We start from the raw sequence: 14,751 nt of genomic DNA, 5'->3' as shown, positions 1-14,751 counted from the left end.
AAGAGATCTAATGTGAACACATATGATACCTTTTATAGGACCTTAAGACAGGTAAAAAGAGTAAGAAACCTGCTAGAGGACCAAGGAAGCAGTAATTATATTTAAGTGCAAACTTGAAGAGAAAAATTAATTTAATCTGAAGAGTAAGGCTTGTCAGATGAAATTTTCTCTTTACTGGGTCTGAGAACAGAGAATGCCAGAGGGAAGCATAAGGTATTTTAGAAATATTTTTAAGTGGCAGTCAATGCCCTTTCAAAGCCTTCATTGTTCATGACTGACTTTAAAGACAGTATCAATCCAGAGCACAGCTTTTCAAAGAATTACTTGTGTCTTGGACCTTGTTTGACAGGTATCTTTTGTTTCACTCAAGTCAGCTTTATACAGATTAAATCATCAATTTTATGTGTTTAGTGTGATGAATTTTAACTAATATATACATACACCTATGTTACCATTTCCCAGATGAATATATAGAACTTTCCATCACCCCCAGAAAGTTCTCGTGTCTCTTTCCTCAGGCAACTATTATTCTGATTTTTATCACCATAGATTTATTTTATCTGTTCATGAATATTAAATCATACTGTATGTTTGGTTAAGGAAAGAACTGTCATAAAGGAGTGCAGACATGAATATTTTCAGCTGAAATCAAGGGCCAGTGAGGTGTAAGCCGGCTAGTGAATGAGTAAAACAGAGAGGTAACTATTAAAATTTAATCACTTTATTAAACTAAGTCAAATTTGATTAAATGAAAAAAAAAATCTGTATACCTTAGAATCATTCCTGAGTGTTGGAATTAACAGTGTTCACAAAATGTTGACCCAATTTGGAAAAAGGATTATAGAGTGTAGAAGAAACAACAGAGTCTACAGAAAAGTGATTGCCCCCTCTTCTCCAACCCAAATCACTGGGTAATAAGTAACTAAAAGTTGCTAGTAAGCTTTTGATATCTTGTCCACTTTATCACAGACAACCATAAATGATTTTATGTGGGAAGGAGACAACATGTAGAGAATGAAACTATGTCAGAGATGGGAGAAGGTGTTTAGAAACAAAATGAATAGTCCAGGGCCAGACAGATTGGTTCTGCTATTGGTGGGCCTAGAAGGTGAAGTCAGAAGTAGCAAAATGGATACCAGAAGCACTACCTGTCACCTAAGCTAAGTGGAATAGCTGGCCCAACAAGAGAAACGTAGGCTTCACTGTGTACTGAGTTCCCCAGCTTTGAATAAGCCTCTGAAAACAACTGTTAGAGGAAAAAATGCAACTGGTTATGAAAATATATTATATTATATATCTCATTTAATTAAAAAATCAATTTGTTGACATACAAACCAACTAGACCAGTGTTAACAGAACCCTTTTATCTTCAGGACAGAGGCAATTCTCCAAACAAGCATCAATTTAAGAGCTCTGATGCCAACCAGAAGGGCACCTAAACACAAATTTAGCATGAGGTCTTTTAGTAGGAGTCTTTATGTCTTTCGGTGGAGGCAAAGCCATTTGGTTGGCACTTCGTAGGAATATCTTTCTACCAGGTCTTCGTCATATGGTATGTGCCACGAGTCTCCAGTTGTTTGTACCACTGTGTCATAGCTGAAAATATGCTGTTGAATTAAAAAGAGAACCAAAGATTGAGAATAACACTAAAGGGTTACTTGGCCATTTCCCTTTGTTTTCTGACAACTTCTGTTTGCTTTGGAGGAGTATTCCCTGAGTTAACATTGGATTTTCTTTCTTTTTTTTTTTTTTTGTGACCGGTAAGGGGATCGCATCCCTCGGCCCGGTGTCGCCCACACCGGCGCTCAGCCAGTGAGCGCACCGGCCATCCTTATATAGGATCCGAACCCGCGGCGGGAGCGCCGCTGTGCTCCCAAGCGCTGCACTCACCCAAGTGCGCGCCACGGGGCTGGCCAAACATTGGATTTTCAAAGAACAGCTAACTCCGTGAAGATAAACTGTAGTATTAGGAGTTACTTTTGGGGGAAGGTTTCATTTCTAAGGTTAAGGACTCTCTATAGGAGCATCACATTTATAGGATACAGAATTCCTTTTGCTGCCTTTATCAGTTTTGTATCTGAGAAAGAAAAATTTCAAATATAAGAAAGAACTCCCATGCACCCATAACCTAGCTTCAACCATTATCAACTCATTACTAATCTTGTCATTCGTACCTCTCCCACTTCCTGACCCCATCCCCTCAACGAAGATTACTTTGAAGCAAATCTCAGACATATCACTTCTGCAAAATTTCAGTATGTATCTCTAAAATATAGGATTTACCTTGTAAATGTAAGATCAATACCATTATTACACAAGAATTAATAATTCTTTTTTTTTTTTGGTTTTTTAACATCATCAAATTTCTGTTTATATTTCCCTAATTATTACATATGTATATACGTATGTTTTATAGTTTATTTGTTTGAATAGGAATTGAAATAAGGTCATTACATTGTGACAGTTTGAAATATCTCTTAATTTTCTTTAAATCTAGATCTTCCCTTTCCATCTCTATTTTTCTTGCTGTTTTTTGTTGTTGTTGAGGAAACCAGGTCAGTTGTCCTCTATCATTTCCCAGGATACAGTCTTGATTTTGCTGACTAAATCCCTGTGGTATCATTTGATACCATGTTTCCTATAAATTTGTTGTTTTACATATTTTTATTTTTAATTGAAAAATAAAAATTGTACATATTTATCGTGTAAAACATTTTGAACTATGTATACATTGTGGAATGGCTAACTTGAGCTAATTGTGTTAGCTCATACACTTACCAAAATCTATTCTCTTAGCAATTTTCAAATCACCATGTTTTACCACAGATCTCTTAAACTTATTCCTCCTAAATGAAACTTTGTATCCTTAGACCAACATCTTCCCACTCTCACCCTCACCCCCTTATAATTTTTGACCATTGGATCGTATTTTACAATGGGTCAGTTTGTTTTTATGTAGTAATTGGGGTTTGGACTTTCTCTCTTTACTTTCACATAAGAGACATCCTTGCATTATAGGTATCTAAACTAGAATCAAAGAGAATTCAGTTGAGACTGTACCCTAAAAGTGGATTAAACAGGAAAATGGTTTACTTAGCAAAAGTAGAACAAACCATAAAATATAAGGAATTTTCAGTTACTGCAAATAAACAGGAAAATGAAAAATACATATGGGAGGTCATAACTGATGACATAATTGAAGTCACAATTGGTGACATCCCACGTATTTTCAATATGTTGATTAATTTGGGGGTGGCCTAAGAAAACTTTTGTTCTGGCAGACTTTCTGTTTCTAGGAACTGGCTAATCCAAATGCCAAACTAAACCCAAGAAAAATAAAACATTTAGAATCTTTAACTAGTTTCGAATTCTTTTAACTATGCCACGTTTTCATTATATATACTTGACTCTGTTAACATTATGTATAGAACAGATACCATACCTGAAAGGTTACTTTTGATCCTAGAAACCTATTCATAATTGCCAGCTGATGTCCCTGCTGCCACTTAAAGAACAGGCGTTGGGTCTTGGCATCAGGTAGGCAGGCTTTGTGGTCCCGCATCAGGTCTTTTGTGATAAACTTACAGTGATTCCCCGAGTGCAGTGTGGCATACAGAAGGAATGGATCATCTTTTGAGCTGAATCAGGCATAAAAAAGGACATAATCAAGCATAACTGAGGAGGCAGAAAATGGCATTCTTACCCTGCTTTTTCCTTATTTTCCTACTTAGAGGTGCTGTAGCATAATAGCAATTTTCTCTTTATATTTAGAATAAAATCCAGGCATATTGCCTGTCTACCAGGTCCTCTGTAATGTGGTCCCTGCCACCTCCTCTCTGACCTCAGAACCTACGAGTATTCCCTTCCCTCTTCCTGCTACAGCCCATCCACATAGGCCTTCTTGCTTTCCTCAAACACACCAAGTTTACTCCTCTCTCAGGGCTTTTTGAACACTTGTTTTTCCTCTTATCGGTGATGTTCTTCCTACCACTTTTCCCCCTTTCTCAAATGACTTGCACCTTCTCATCAGATTTGAACCCCCGACCACCCCAGCCACTACTGACCTACCCCCTACCTAATACCTTGCTATCTGCTCATTTGTTTTGCTAAATGGTCTTTTTAGGATATTATGGCATGTATTCTGTGTACTAATCTCACTCCTGACTTATCTTCCCCCCACTTCTCTTTTATCCTGATTTATCTGTTTAAGATTATGTGCTGTAGAAACTGTATTTTTGTAAGTTGCCTCAAATATATATATATGTATGTATGTATTCTTGATGGATGGCCAGTATGGGGATCCAAACCCTTGACCTTGGTTGTAATGCCACACTCTAACCAACTGAGCTAACCAGCCAGCCCAAATTTTTTTTTTTTAAATAAGGTTGAGTACACATATACACATGCATTTTTAAAGTAGTGAAAGTATGTAACTAACAAGCAGATAACTAGAACCTAGTTTTTTTTTTTTTGTCTTTTTCCGTGTCCGGCAACGGATCGCAACCCTCAGTGTTGCCCCCGTACCGGACCGGGGACCGGCAACGGGATTGCAACCCTTGGTGCTGCTCCCGCGCCTCGCTCAGCCAGTGAGCGGGAACCGGTCTGCATGTGGGATCCGAACCCTCGGGAGGGAGCGCCACCGCGCTTCCCAAGCGGCGCACTTATCCAGTGCGCCACCGGGCCGGCCCAGAACCTAGTTTAATTTACCTATTACCTCCACTACTTACATGTCATCAGCAAAAAAACAGCTGGCTTGCTTTTGTACCTTTTCCATCTCATCCTTTCTCCACCGGGATCTCTGTCTTAGCATGTGTTTCCGGCCCAGGACCAGCAGTCGCAGATTCTGTTTGGCTAGTTGAGAGACTACATCCAAAAGCTAAAAAACACAAAGCCAGCACCCAAGAGGGTCAAGGGAAGAATCTCAAATAAGTAGAGTGATTCTCACAGCTAATCACCTTAATGGTTGAAGCACTCTCTTCTGGTAAGGGGTAAGAAGATGAAAATAGTCCTTAATCATTTTCCATCTTCGAAAGCCTGAGGAAAATGCTTCTCTGTTACAAATTAGTGTCTAACATTTGCCCACTGGTCCGGCTATGTTGGTTCTGGGGGCGTTTATAAGCATAGACTAGATTTTAAACTGTTTCCCTAGAGCCCACTGCAATATAGATAGGGAGGCTCAAGATGGATTGGATCTTGTTTCTATATACTCCCAACCCAGTTTCAAACAAAATAGCTCGACTTCTGTATATTTACATTCTGCACAAGTTTTTATCTGAATAAAGGGTTCTACTTTTTTTTTTTAAGTTTGTAAATGGCTGGATTAGATAGTGACTTTTCAGCCAAATTTTCCATATCATTCTACTGCTAAGACTGCTGCCTTTCACTGAAATTTCTTTTTCTTCTGAAAGATCTGTCAATTTCCACCCTCTAGCCTACTTTCCAATCAGTGAATTTATCCCCATTCTCTCCATTTACCACTTGTGTTCACATGAACTCAAATGTCTAGACTTGGATTTTTAGGAAGTCTAGTACTTTGGTGAACTTGCCTTCACTCAGTCTTTCATAAGGAAAAGTCCATAGATTACTTTTGTGTACAACCTATTAAACTAAGCTATAAATGGATATTACTAAGTAAAACAAAAACTAATGAAAAATTTATAATTTATATTTATAACTTATAAATAGTGTATCAGAAAATAAAAGTTCTTTAATTTGTAAGAATTGCTGGGCCCATGAAAATCAAAAGTTGAAGGTTGTTGAAGAAATCCTTAATATTCTTGAGTCTTGGTTGGAAAAGGTATGGCTTTTAGTCTAGCTTCCCCTTACTCAAAATTTCTTCCCTTGTAGATTTTCAGGACATTATTTCAAATTCTTTAATAAAAACTCATTTATTTTTTTGGTCAGTTGTGAAATATTGTATTAGCACTTGCTATGTCTAATACACATGTAGACTCTCTGAAAATCTAATAATGAATTAACAAGGGCTGAACTTTTTAATATTACTGTTTAATGCTTTGGATTTATATTGGATTTTTGTCCATCCTACTCTATTACTGATATTATTATTTTAGGAAGGAGTACATAGTTGGTTTCATTATGCCTAATTATTAGTTCTAGAATTAAGACACAGAATGAACACAACTTGCCAGCTGAATGTGGGCTAATATCAAGCAGAAAAGAATATCAAGACCAGTGTGACAACCCCAAATCCAAAGCTTTACAACTAGTAAAATACAGTTCTTTCCTTCAAAGTTAGGAATAATAGTGTCTGTGTTCATTCAACAGTTATTTCCTAGGCCTCTCTCTCTTTAAGGCATATGGGAGTTATCACAGCCCATAACATTTTAAAAGACATGGTCCCTGACTTTAGTGAGGGAATGTCTAATATTTTCTTTACCCAACTACCAAGTCTAGGAAAATATATATGCTGATACTACATACAGTGGGTGGCTAATTAACACTTTCTGATTAGCTGAATGACATGCTATTTTTACCCACCATAAAAGATAAAGAACATCTATTTTTACCCATTATAAAAGTAGCTCATATTAAAACATGAAAAATATAGACTTAAAGAAAGATGAAAGAACAAATCACTTATATCTCACTACCCAAAGACTGTTAATGTGTATTTACCAGTTTTTTTCTATGCATTTTATACTATCTTATAGGCCATTACTTTAAAAGTTGGGCTAGTAATCAAAAGCAAACATTTAAATTAAGAAAGTTTGATTCATGGATTCAAATACCTCAAAAGACACTGAGAATGCATATCTTTCAGATATACTTATAACATTACTTTTTACAAATTTTCTTTTTAATCAGCTCCTTAAGTTGTGAGTAACATTCCTTTTTTAAAGCTAAGCTGAGATAGATTGTTTACAATGAGCCCAGATGCAAAATGGCAACTGGACTCATTAATAGGAATGACAATTACTTTTCAATTTCCATATGAATTCCCACAAAGTTATTATTACAAAGATACAAAAATTTAAACAAAAATATTTTTTGATACTGACTGTTTAAGTTTCCATGGAACTGGGAAGACATGGCTTAAAGAAAAACACAAGTGGGTTTTCATAGCTATACCCTGGTTCAGATAAATGGCGTTGTTCACTAATATCAAGTTAAAGATGGGGGCCCAAGGAAGAACAGAAAAATCTTAGCTTGAACTACTCTGGGGCAACATTTTGTGGCTGAGAGAAGTCTACTAGCAGCAACTCTGAAAACAATGAAAACAAAGGAGAGTAAATGAAAGACACAGGAAAGAAAGATGAGTGTGCGGAATAAAGGCACTGGCCTGAAACCCTGTGACAGTCCATCTATAAGCCCACTCCTCCTGGAGTAAATTCTAAGGCTGGATCCAGTGAGCTGGGTCAGAGTCATAGATATACTTAGAATAGTAAAGAAAAAGAAAATTTAACTTAACTCTATGTTAGATCAAAAATAAAACAGGGAGGGGATATGGAGTAGATATAGTTCTTCCTATCTCTCTCACTAAGTACAACTAAAAAATCTGGACATGATATATAAAGTAAACATAAGAAGACTCTGAAAGGCAGGAGAAAAAAAGGCAAACCGATTAGGAACCTCAGGACGAGAGGAATGACATGGTGGTAAAATCCCCAGGTTTCCTTTTTGCCACATATATGCCAGACTTGAAGCTAAAGCAGCCGTCACCCTGGAAACACCAATGTGTGCAGACAAAAAAGCCCAACAAAGGCCTGTTCTCTCTAGCCAAAGGACCAGAAAATAAGCAGTCTAATCAGACAGAAAACTTGGTAAAATGATGACACCAGTAGACTGTGATTCTATGTATATATATGAGGGTACTTCAAAAAGTTCATGGATGAGATTTGATACTTAGAAAAAAAAAGTTCATGGAAAGATTCATATTATCTTTTTTTATTATTATTATTATTATTTTTTCCTTTTTGTCTTTTATCGTGACCGGTAACGGGATCGCAACCCTCAGTGTCGCGCCCATACCACGACCGGCAACGGGATCGCAACCCTCAGCGTCGCGCCCGCACCGCGCTCAACCAGTGAGCGGACCGGTCTCTACATGGGATCCAAACCCTCAGCAGGAGCGCCGCCGCACTCCCAAGCACCGCACTCTACTGAGTGCGCCACCGAGCCGGCCCCATATTATCTTTTAAATCTAGTTTTCTATGAACTTTTTGAAATACTCTTGTATATATAATACCTAAAGCAATTATTAAAAATGCTATACAAAGAGATACACTCAAAAACACTACACATTTTGTAAAAATTCACTACAGAGAAATAAGAATGGAATTCTAAAAAAAGTTCAAGTAGCCTACAGGAAGTCAGGAAAAATAAAACAGAGACAACAGACAGAAAACAAAAATAAAATGGCAGGCATCACTCTAACATTTCAATAACAACATGAGGTATAAAGCATCTAAATACACCAATTAAAAGATAGAAATTGGCAGAGTGAATTAAAAAACATGACCCAATTATATCTAAAAGAAACTTACTTCAAATATAATGATATAGACTGATGGAAAGAAAAGGGATAGAAACAGTTATATATCATGCAAACATTAATCAAAGGAAAGCTCAAGTGGCTACGGAGCACAGAAAATTACTAGAGACACAAAGGGACATATAATGATAAAAGGGTCAATCTACCAAGATTACATAGCAATCCTAAATGTGTGTGCACTAAAAACAATGGAGCTGAAAAATATGTAAAGCAAAAAGCTCATAAACCAAAAGGAAATAGACAAATCCACAATTGTAAGTGGAGACTTCAACAATCCTCTCTCAACAACTGAGAAAATAACTAGACAGAAAATCAGCAAGTATACAGAAGAACTCACCAACACCATCCATGTTCATAGATTGGAAGGCTCTAGATAGGAGAGATGTTAATTCTCCCCAATTTGCTATTTGGGTTTAATATAATTCCTATTAAAATCTCAGCAAAAATTTTTATAGATAAGACAAGATTATTCTAAACTGTATATGGAAAGTCAAAGGAAGTAGAATAGCTAAAACAATTTTAAAAAGGAAGAATAAAATGGGAAAATCGGTCTACCTCATTTTAAGCCTTATTATACAGCTACAGTAATCTAAATTATGTGATACTGGTGGAGGGATGGACAAATACATCAATGGAATAGAGAACCCAGAAATAGACCCACGCAAATATGCTGAGGAAAGATAGTCTTTTCAACAAGTGATGCTGAAGCAATTGGACATTCCTAAGTAAAAAAATGAACCTCTACCTAAATCCTATACCTTATATAAAAATTAAATCAAAATGAATCATTGACTTTAATGTAAAATGTAAACTATAAAGTTTTAGAAAATAAATTACGAGAAAAGCCTTTATGATCTAGAGTTAGGCAGTGTTCTTAGACTTGGAACCAAAAACATGGCCCATGAAAGGAAATATTAAACTGGACTTCAAAATTAAAAATGTTTGCTCTCTGAAAGACCCTGTTAAAGGGTGAAAAGACAAGTTACAGACTGGGAGAATATGTTTACAAACCACATATTCAACAAAGAACTAGTATCTAGAACATATAAAGTACTCTCAAAATTAAACAGTTAAAAAAAAGCAAACAATCTAACTAGAATATGAGCAAAGACCTTTCACTAAAGAAGATATACAGATGATAAAGAAGCACATGAAAAATTGTCCAGCATCATTTGCCATCAGGGAAAACAATTATAATCCAATGAGATAATATTATACACCTATCAAAATGGCTAAAACAAAATGTACTGATATCACCAAATGCTGGTGAGGATGTAGAGAAACTGAATCACTCCTATATTGCCAGTGAGAATTATGTTCAGACAAAAACCCATATGCACATGTTTACAGCAGGCTTATATGTAATAGCCAAAACCTGAAAACAACCAGATGTCTTTTTTTTTTTTTTGCCAGCTGGCTAGCATGGGGATCCAAACTCTTGACCTTCGTGTTATTAACACCACACTGTACAGTTAGCTAACCTTCCAGCCTCTCCAGACGTCTTTCAAAAGGATGAATGGTTAGGCTGAGCACATGGAGCAGGAGCCAGCAGAAGCCGCAGCTGTGCCCTTCAGATGGAGTTGCTTGGAGGTGGCAGGGGAGAAGGGGGCCTTGATGGTCCCCAGGACAGCAAGACCACTAATAGGGTTCCTGTGGACCCACACAGGAGCGAGGAGCCATAACAATTGAAAAAAAGGAGCCATTCAGAGGCCGGTGAGTCATCATAAGGGACCAGCACACAGCCCGTCCCATGGGAAGTGTTTGGAGCATGGGCAGTGGGACAAACAGGACCACTGGGGGAACACTAGGACACAGCAAGGACAGCCAATCTGTCCCCAATCAGCGCAAGACCACTTAGAGGAGACTGGTCAGAAATGAAGAATTGCATGGGGTGCAGTTTGATGAAAAGACTCAGGCCCAGATCAGAGTACACAACCCAGGTGCGCCAGGTCTCTGGAGAGCTGGAAGTACCTATAAGGTCAACCATTAAACACTGAGCTGCACAAAAAGCCTTCCTGAGGGAAACAGCAGCAAAGCAGCAATTTAGCTCAACCACACAGCTCAAGGACTGGTTCCCACAGGAAATTCCCCCATTTTAGAAGTAAGCAAAGGACAAAAAATTAATTCCAGCCCAGGCATACTACAAGCGCCTCAGGGACCATCAGGGGACCTGAGGTATGGAGCCGGGGACCGGACCCCCCGCCCATAACCAGGCACACCACTAGCGCCAAGGAGCATGCCAAAAACATTACTTTGCTGTGGGTTGCCCACCACAGCCACCACAGTAACCATTGCTGCTGTGAAAGTGGCTAGACATCACAACCACCATGCAGATGGTCCATCAGCCACTGGAGTGCATTGACACAAGGAGAGTTACCAGCAGAGACCAAAGAAAAGAAGACAACGTCTCTCTCCGCAAAGCCCATTCCAGAATGGCAGAAGCATCTGCTCTATGATAATATTGGGCGACCTGAGCACATTTCTCAGCATTGGACAGATCATCTAGGCAACAAGTCAACAGAGTAACCATTACTCTTTCAGGGGGAGAGAAGAAATCTAGGGTTATCAGTTGTGGGAGGGGGAAGGGAGAGAGGGATAGAGAGAGATTGGACGAGGGGCATAAAGAATAGGTATAATTTGTAACAATATACATACTAGTAATGTTGATTTGATCAACATATGTCAACATTGAACCCCCAAAATATGCCAAAATATGTATAATCAATTATGATTCAATAAAATAAATAAATGAATAAATAAAAACAAAAGGGTGAATGGTTAGACAAACTGTGCTATGTCTATACCATAGAATACTAATCAGCAATAAAAAAGGAGCAAATTGCTGATATCTTAACAACCTGGACTGATCTCTAGAGAATTATACTGAGTGAAAAAGCCAAGCACAAAAGCTTATATACCGTATGAGTCCATTTATATAACATTCCTGAAATGAGAAAATTATAGAAATAAAGAAGAGATTAGTTCTGGCCAGGGGCTAAGAAGAGGGTGGAGGAAGGAGGGAAGTGGGAAATGCTATAAAAGGGCAACATGAGGGATGATCCTTATGGTGATGGAAATGTTCTATACCTTGACTGTACCAATGTCAATAGCCTAGATGTAATATTATAATGTAGTTTGGCAAGATGTTGCTATTGGGGGAAACTGGGTAAAAGATACATGGAATCTCTCTGTATTATTTCTTACAACTGCATATAATCAATCTACAATTACCTCAAAATAAAAAGTAAACAAACCCCCCTCCCCCAAAACAGGACAAAGGGGTTCATAACAAATAACTAATGCATACAGGATGCTCAATGTATATAGAATGGCCACCTCATAAAGGTAATCCTCCCCTTCAGACTAATAAACAGGGAATAGGTTTAGATGAGAGAGATGGGTAACAGTTTTCTTGAGCTCAGGTTAGTCCTGACCAAAGAATCTGAGATCCACCAGGGACTGTTCTTAACCTAGAGGTGGTGGGGAAAATTCTAGGCTTGCCTAAAAGCTCTGGAATTTGGACCACATAGAAGAGCAAAATAAATAGTATTCAGCTCATTCTAGAGCATATCTAAAATTCCACATTGATTGCAGAACTAATGAGACCTCCTGGATACCCACTACCTCAAGGTTAACCTGGGTTAAGATATCATTCTGCCCCACTCCCATCCCACCTGCCTTGCTCCCACCCCTCCTGCCCCACAAGACATCAGTGGTCCTCCATAGTCCATACCTCCCTTAGTGGTAAGAAGTACACTTGATCCAGCCTTGAAGAATAGGTAGATGGAGCTTTCTCATGCCAGACTCACCATCTCAGAATTCTTTTTTTCCCTCTCTCCTGATTTAGAGTTTTTTCTTTCTTATTCCCTACTATTTTACTTTTCATTTTCATAAAATCATTTTTCCTTGAAATATTTCTCCCTTCTCCACTATATTTTCTTTATTTTGATTACTGTCCGGACTAAGTTTTACTTTTCTGTCCACCATTGTTCCTCAAGATGTCTAAAGGATAATTCTCTAACAACCAGAAGAGTAAAAACAATATCAGATTAATATTTGGTGCAAACATTCTATGGTTTGGCTTCCATCCTAATTTGGTTTATCTCTTATAGGAAAGGGTAAGAGGGTTTTTTATTCATAAGTAACATACTAGCTTTTGTCATAAAACTGCTGAAAAGTAGTTCCTGAACTGAGGGTAAAAATATTGTTGGCAGAGTTACATGTATTAGAAATAACTGTGTGTAGGGATGCTCAGGAAATAGAAAAGCTGCCTGGGAGGTGGGAGAGACCAATGAGAGCAAGAGCTTTTCTTAGTAATCCGAAATAGCATATGTAACTTCCTTTTCCCTATTCTTATAACTTTTTACCTCCCCCTTTGCAGTCTCTGGCACTTCCTGGGGTTGTGTGGACTGTAAATCATCAACTCTAAAGTCTTTGGGATCTGATGTCTACAAAAATTAGAAATTCTGTACCAGTTCTTCAGCAAGATAACTGTAATCAAACAATACTCATTGAGATATTTACATTTCTTATACAAAGGCTTTGAAATCCAGTGTGTATTTTATATCTCAATTCAGAAGCTAACTACTTTTTTGGCAGCTGGCCGGAAGGGTGATCTGAACCCTTCACCTTGGTGTCGTAACACTGCACTCTAACCAACTGAGCTAACCGGCCAGCCATCAAACAATACTCATTATGGTATATCTTCAGGAAAGAACTTAAAAACAGTTTTGGAAACAACCCAAATGTCCACTGACAGATGAATGAATAAGTAAAATGTGGTATATAAATACAATAGATTATTATTTAGCCTTAAAAAGGAATGAAAATTTGATATATGCTACAACATGTGTGAACCTTGAAGATATTATGCCAAGTGAAAATAAGCCAGACACTAAAAGACAACTATTGAATGATTCCACTTACATGAGGTTTCTAGGAATCTAAAACGGTGGTTGTCAGGGGCTGAAGGGAGGGGAGAATGAGGAGTTATTATTTAAAGGATATACAGCTTCAGTTTGGGAAAATGAGAAAGTTCTGGAGATTGATGGTAGCAATGGTTGCATAACAGTGTGAAGTACTTAATGCCACTGAACTAACTATATACTTTAAAATGGGTAAAATGGTAAGTTTTACGTTATATACAGTTTACCACAATAAAAAGGTTTTATTATGGAAATTAACAAATATAAATATATAAAGGCAGAACAGAATAATGAGCTACCATGTACTCATCACTCAGCTTCAATAATTATTAGCTCGTAGCCAATACAATTTCATCTATATACCCACCCACTTCTTCGTCCCAGTTTATTTTTAAGCAAATCCCAGACATCACATCATTTCATTTGTAAATATGTCAGAATGCATTTCAAATATAAGGACTCTTAAATAAATAAGGATAATGCCATTACCACACATAAAAAATTAATTCCTTAATATCAAATATTCAACCAGTATTCATATTTCTCTGAGTCATAATTTTCTTTAAATTAGGATTTACAAAAGCCCTATACATCCCAATGGCTCAGTATCTCTATTAGCTCCTTCTGCATTCCGTTTTCCACTGGGCAGGGGGTACTGGGGACTCAGATACGAAGACACAGTTATCCCTAACTTCAAGGAGTTTGCAGTCAAATGATTGTAATACAATGTAATAATGCAAAGAAAGCACAAGGGATGGGCACTTAAATCACACTGGGGGTGAGGAAGATAGTCAGGGAAGTCTCCACAGAGGAAATGACAGCTGAACTGAGTTTTCAGATAAATTATCCAGGCAAGGAATGGGAGTTTCCAAGGACAAGGGGCAGCCTGTTGAAGATGGAGGCTCTCATTAGCATGCTGAATTGGAGGAACTGCAAGTGATAAATGTGGCTCAAGCAGAGGTGTGGGAGGATGACTTGGGGAGTGCCAGAAAGAATGCAGGAGTCAAATCACAATGGTCTTTATAAGCCATGAAGTCTTTTCCGACCTAAAAGCAATGGGGGAAAATCAAAGGATTAAAACAGGAGAGTAACATGGTTATCATTTTGGAGAAATCAAAATTATGGATTGAAAGAAGGCTGGACTAGGGCCGGCCCGGTGGCGCACTGCTACAGTGCGCCGCTTGGGAGCGCAGCGGCGCTCCCGCCGAGGGTTCGGATCCCACATACAGACCGGTTCCCGCTCACTGGCTGAGCGAGGTGCAGGCACAACACCAAGGGTTGCGATCCCGTTGCCGGGCTCGGTCCAGGACGGGC

General features: G+C 38.1%; 1 protein-coding gene across 2 annotated transcripts in view; it reads right to left on the bottom strand.

The window, feature by feature from the left end:
• Positions 1–703: 703 nt before the first annotated feature.
• Positions 704–14,751, bottom strand: part of KIAA0391 (KIAA0391 ortholog) — a 126,234-nt gene continuing 112,186 nt past the window's right edge. Inside the window, exons 6-8 of one of the 2 annotated variants that reach the window (XM_008573832.1) lie at positions 4,728–4,876; positions 3,443–3,638; positions 704–1,607 (exon numbers count right to left, since the gene is read on the bottom strand). In XM_008573832.1, coding sequence (XP_008572054.1) covers positions 1,476–1,607; positions 3,443–3,638; positions 4,728–4,876 — 477 coding nt within the window. In that variant the 3' untranslated portion in view covers positions 704–1,475. Of the gene's footprint in view, positions 1,608–1,878; positions 2,078–3,442; positions 3,639–4,727; positions 4,877–14,751 lie in introns of those variants that run through there. The other variant, XM_008573837.1, reaches the window with a different exon arrangement.

The sequence above is a fragment of the Galeopterus variegatus genome, unplaced genomic scaffold, assembly GCF_000696425.1.
Source record: "Galeopterus variegatus unplaced genomic scaffold, G_variegatus-3.0.2 Scaffold54, whole genome shotgun sequence".
Classification (NCBI taxonomy): Eukaryota; Metazoa; Chordata; class Mammalia; order Dermoptera; family Cynocephalidae; genus Galeopterus; species Galeopterus variegatus.
The sequence above is the reverse complement of the archived record's forward strand: the minus strand, read 5'-3'. Positions and strand labels throughout refer to the sequence as shown.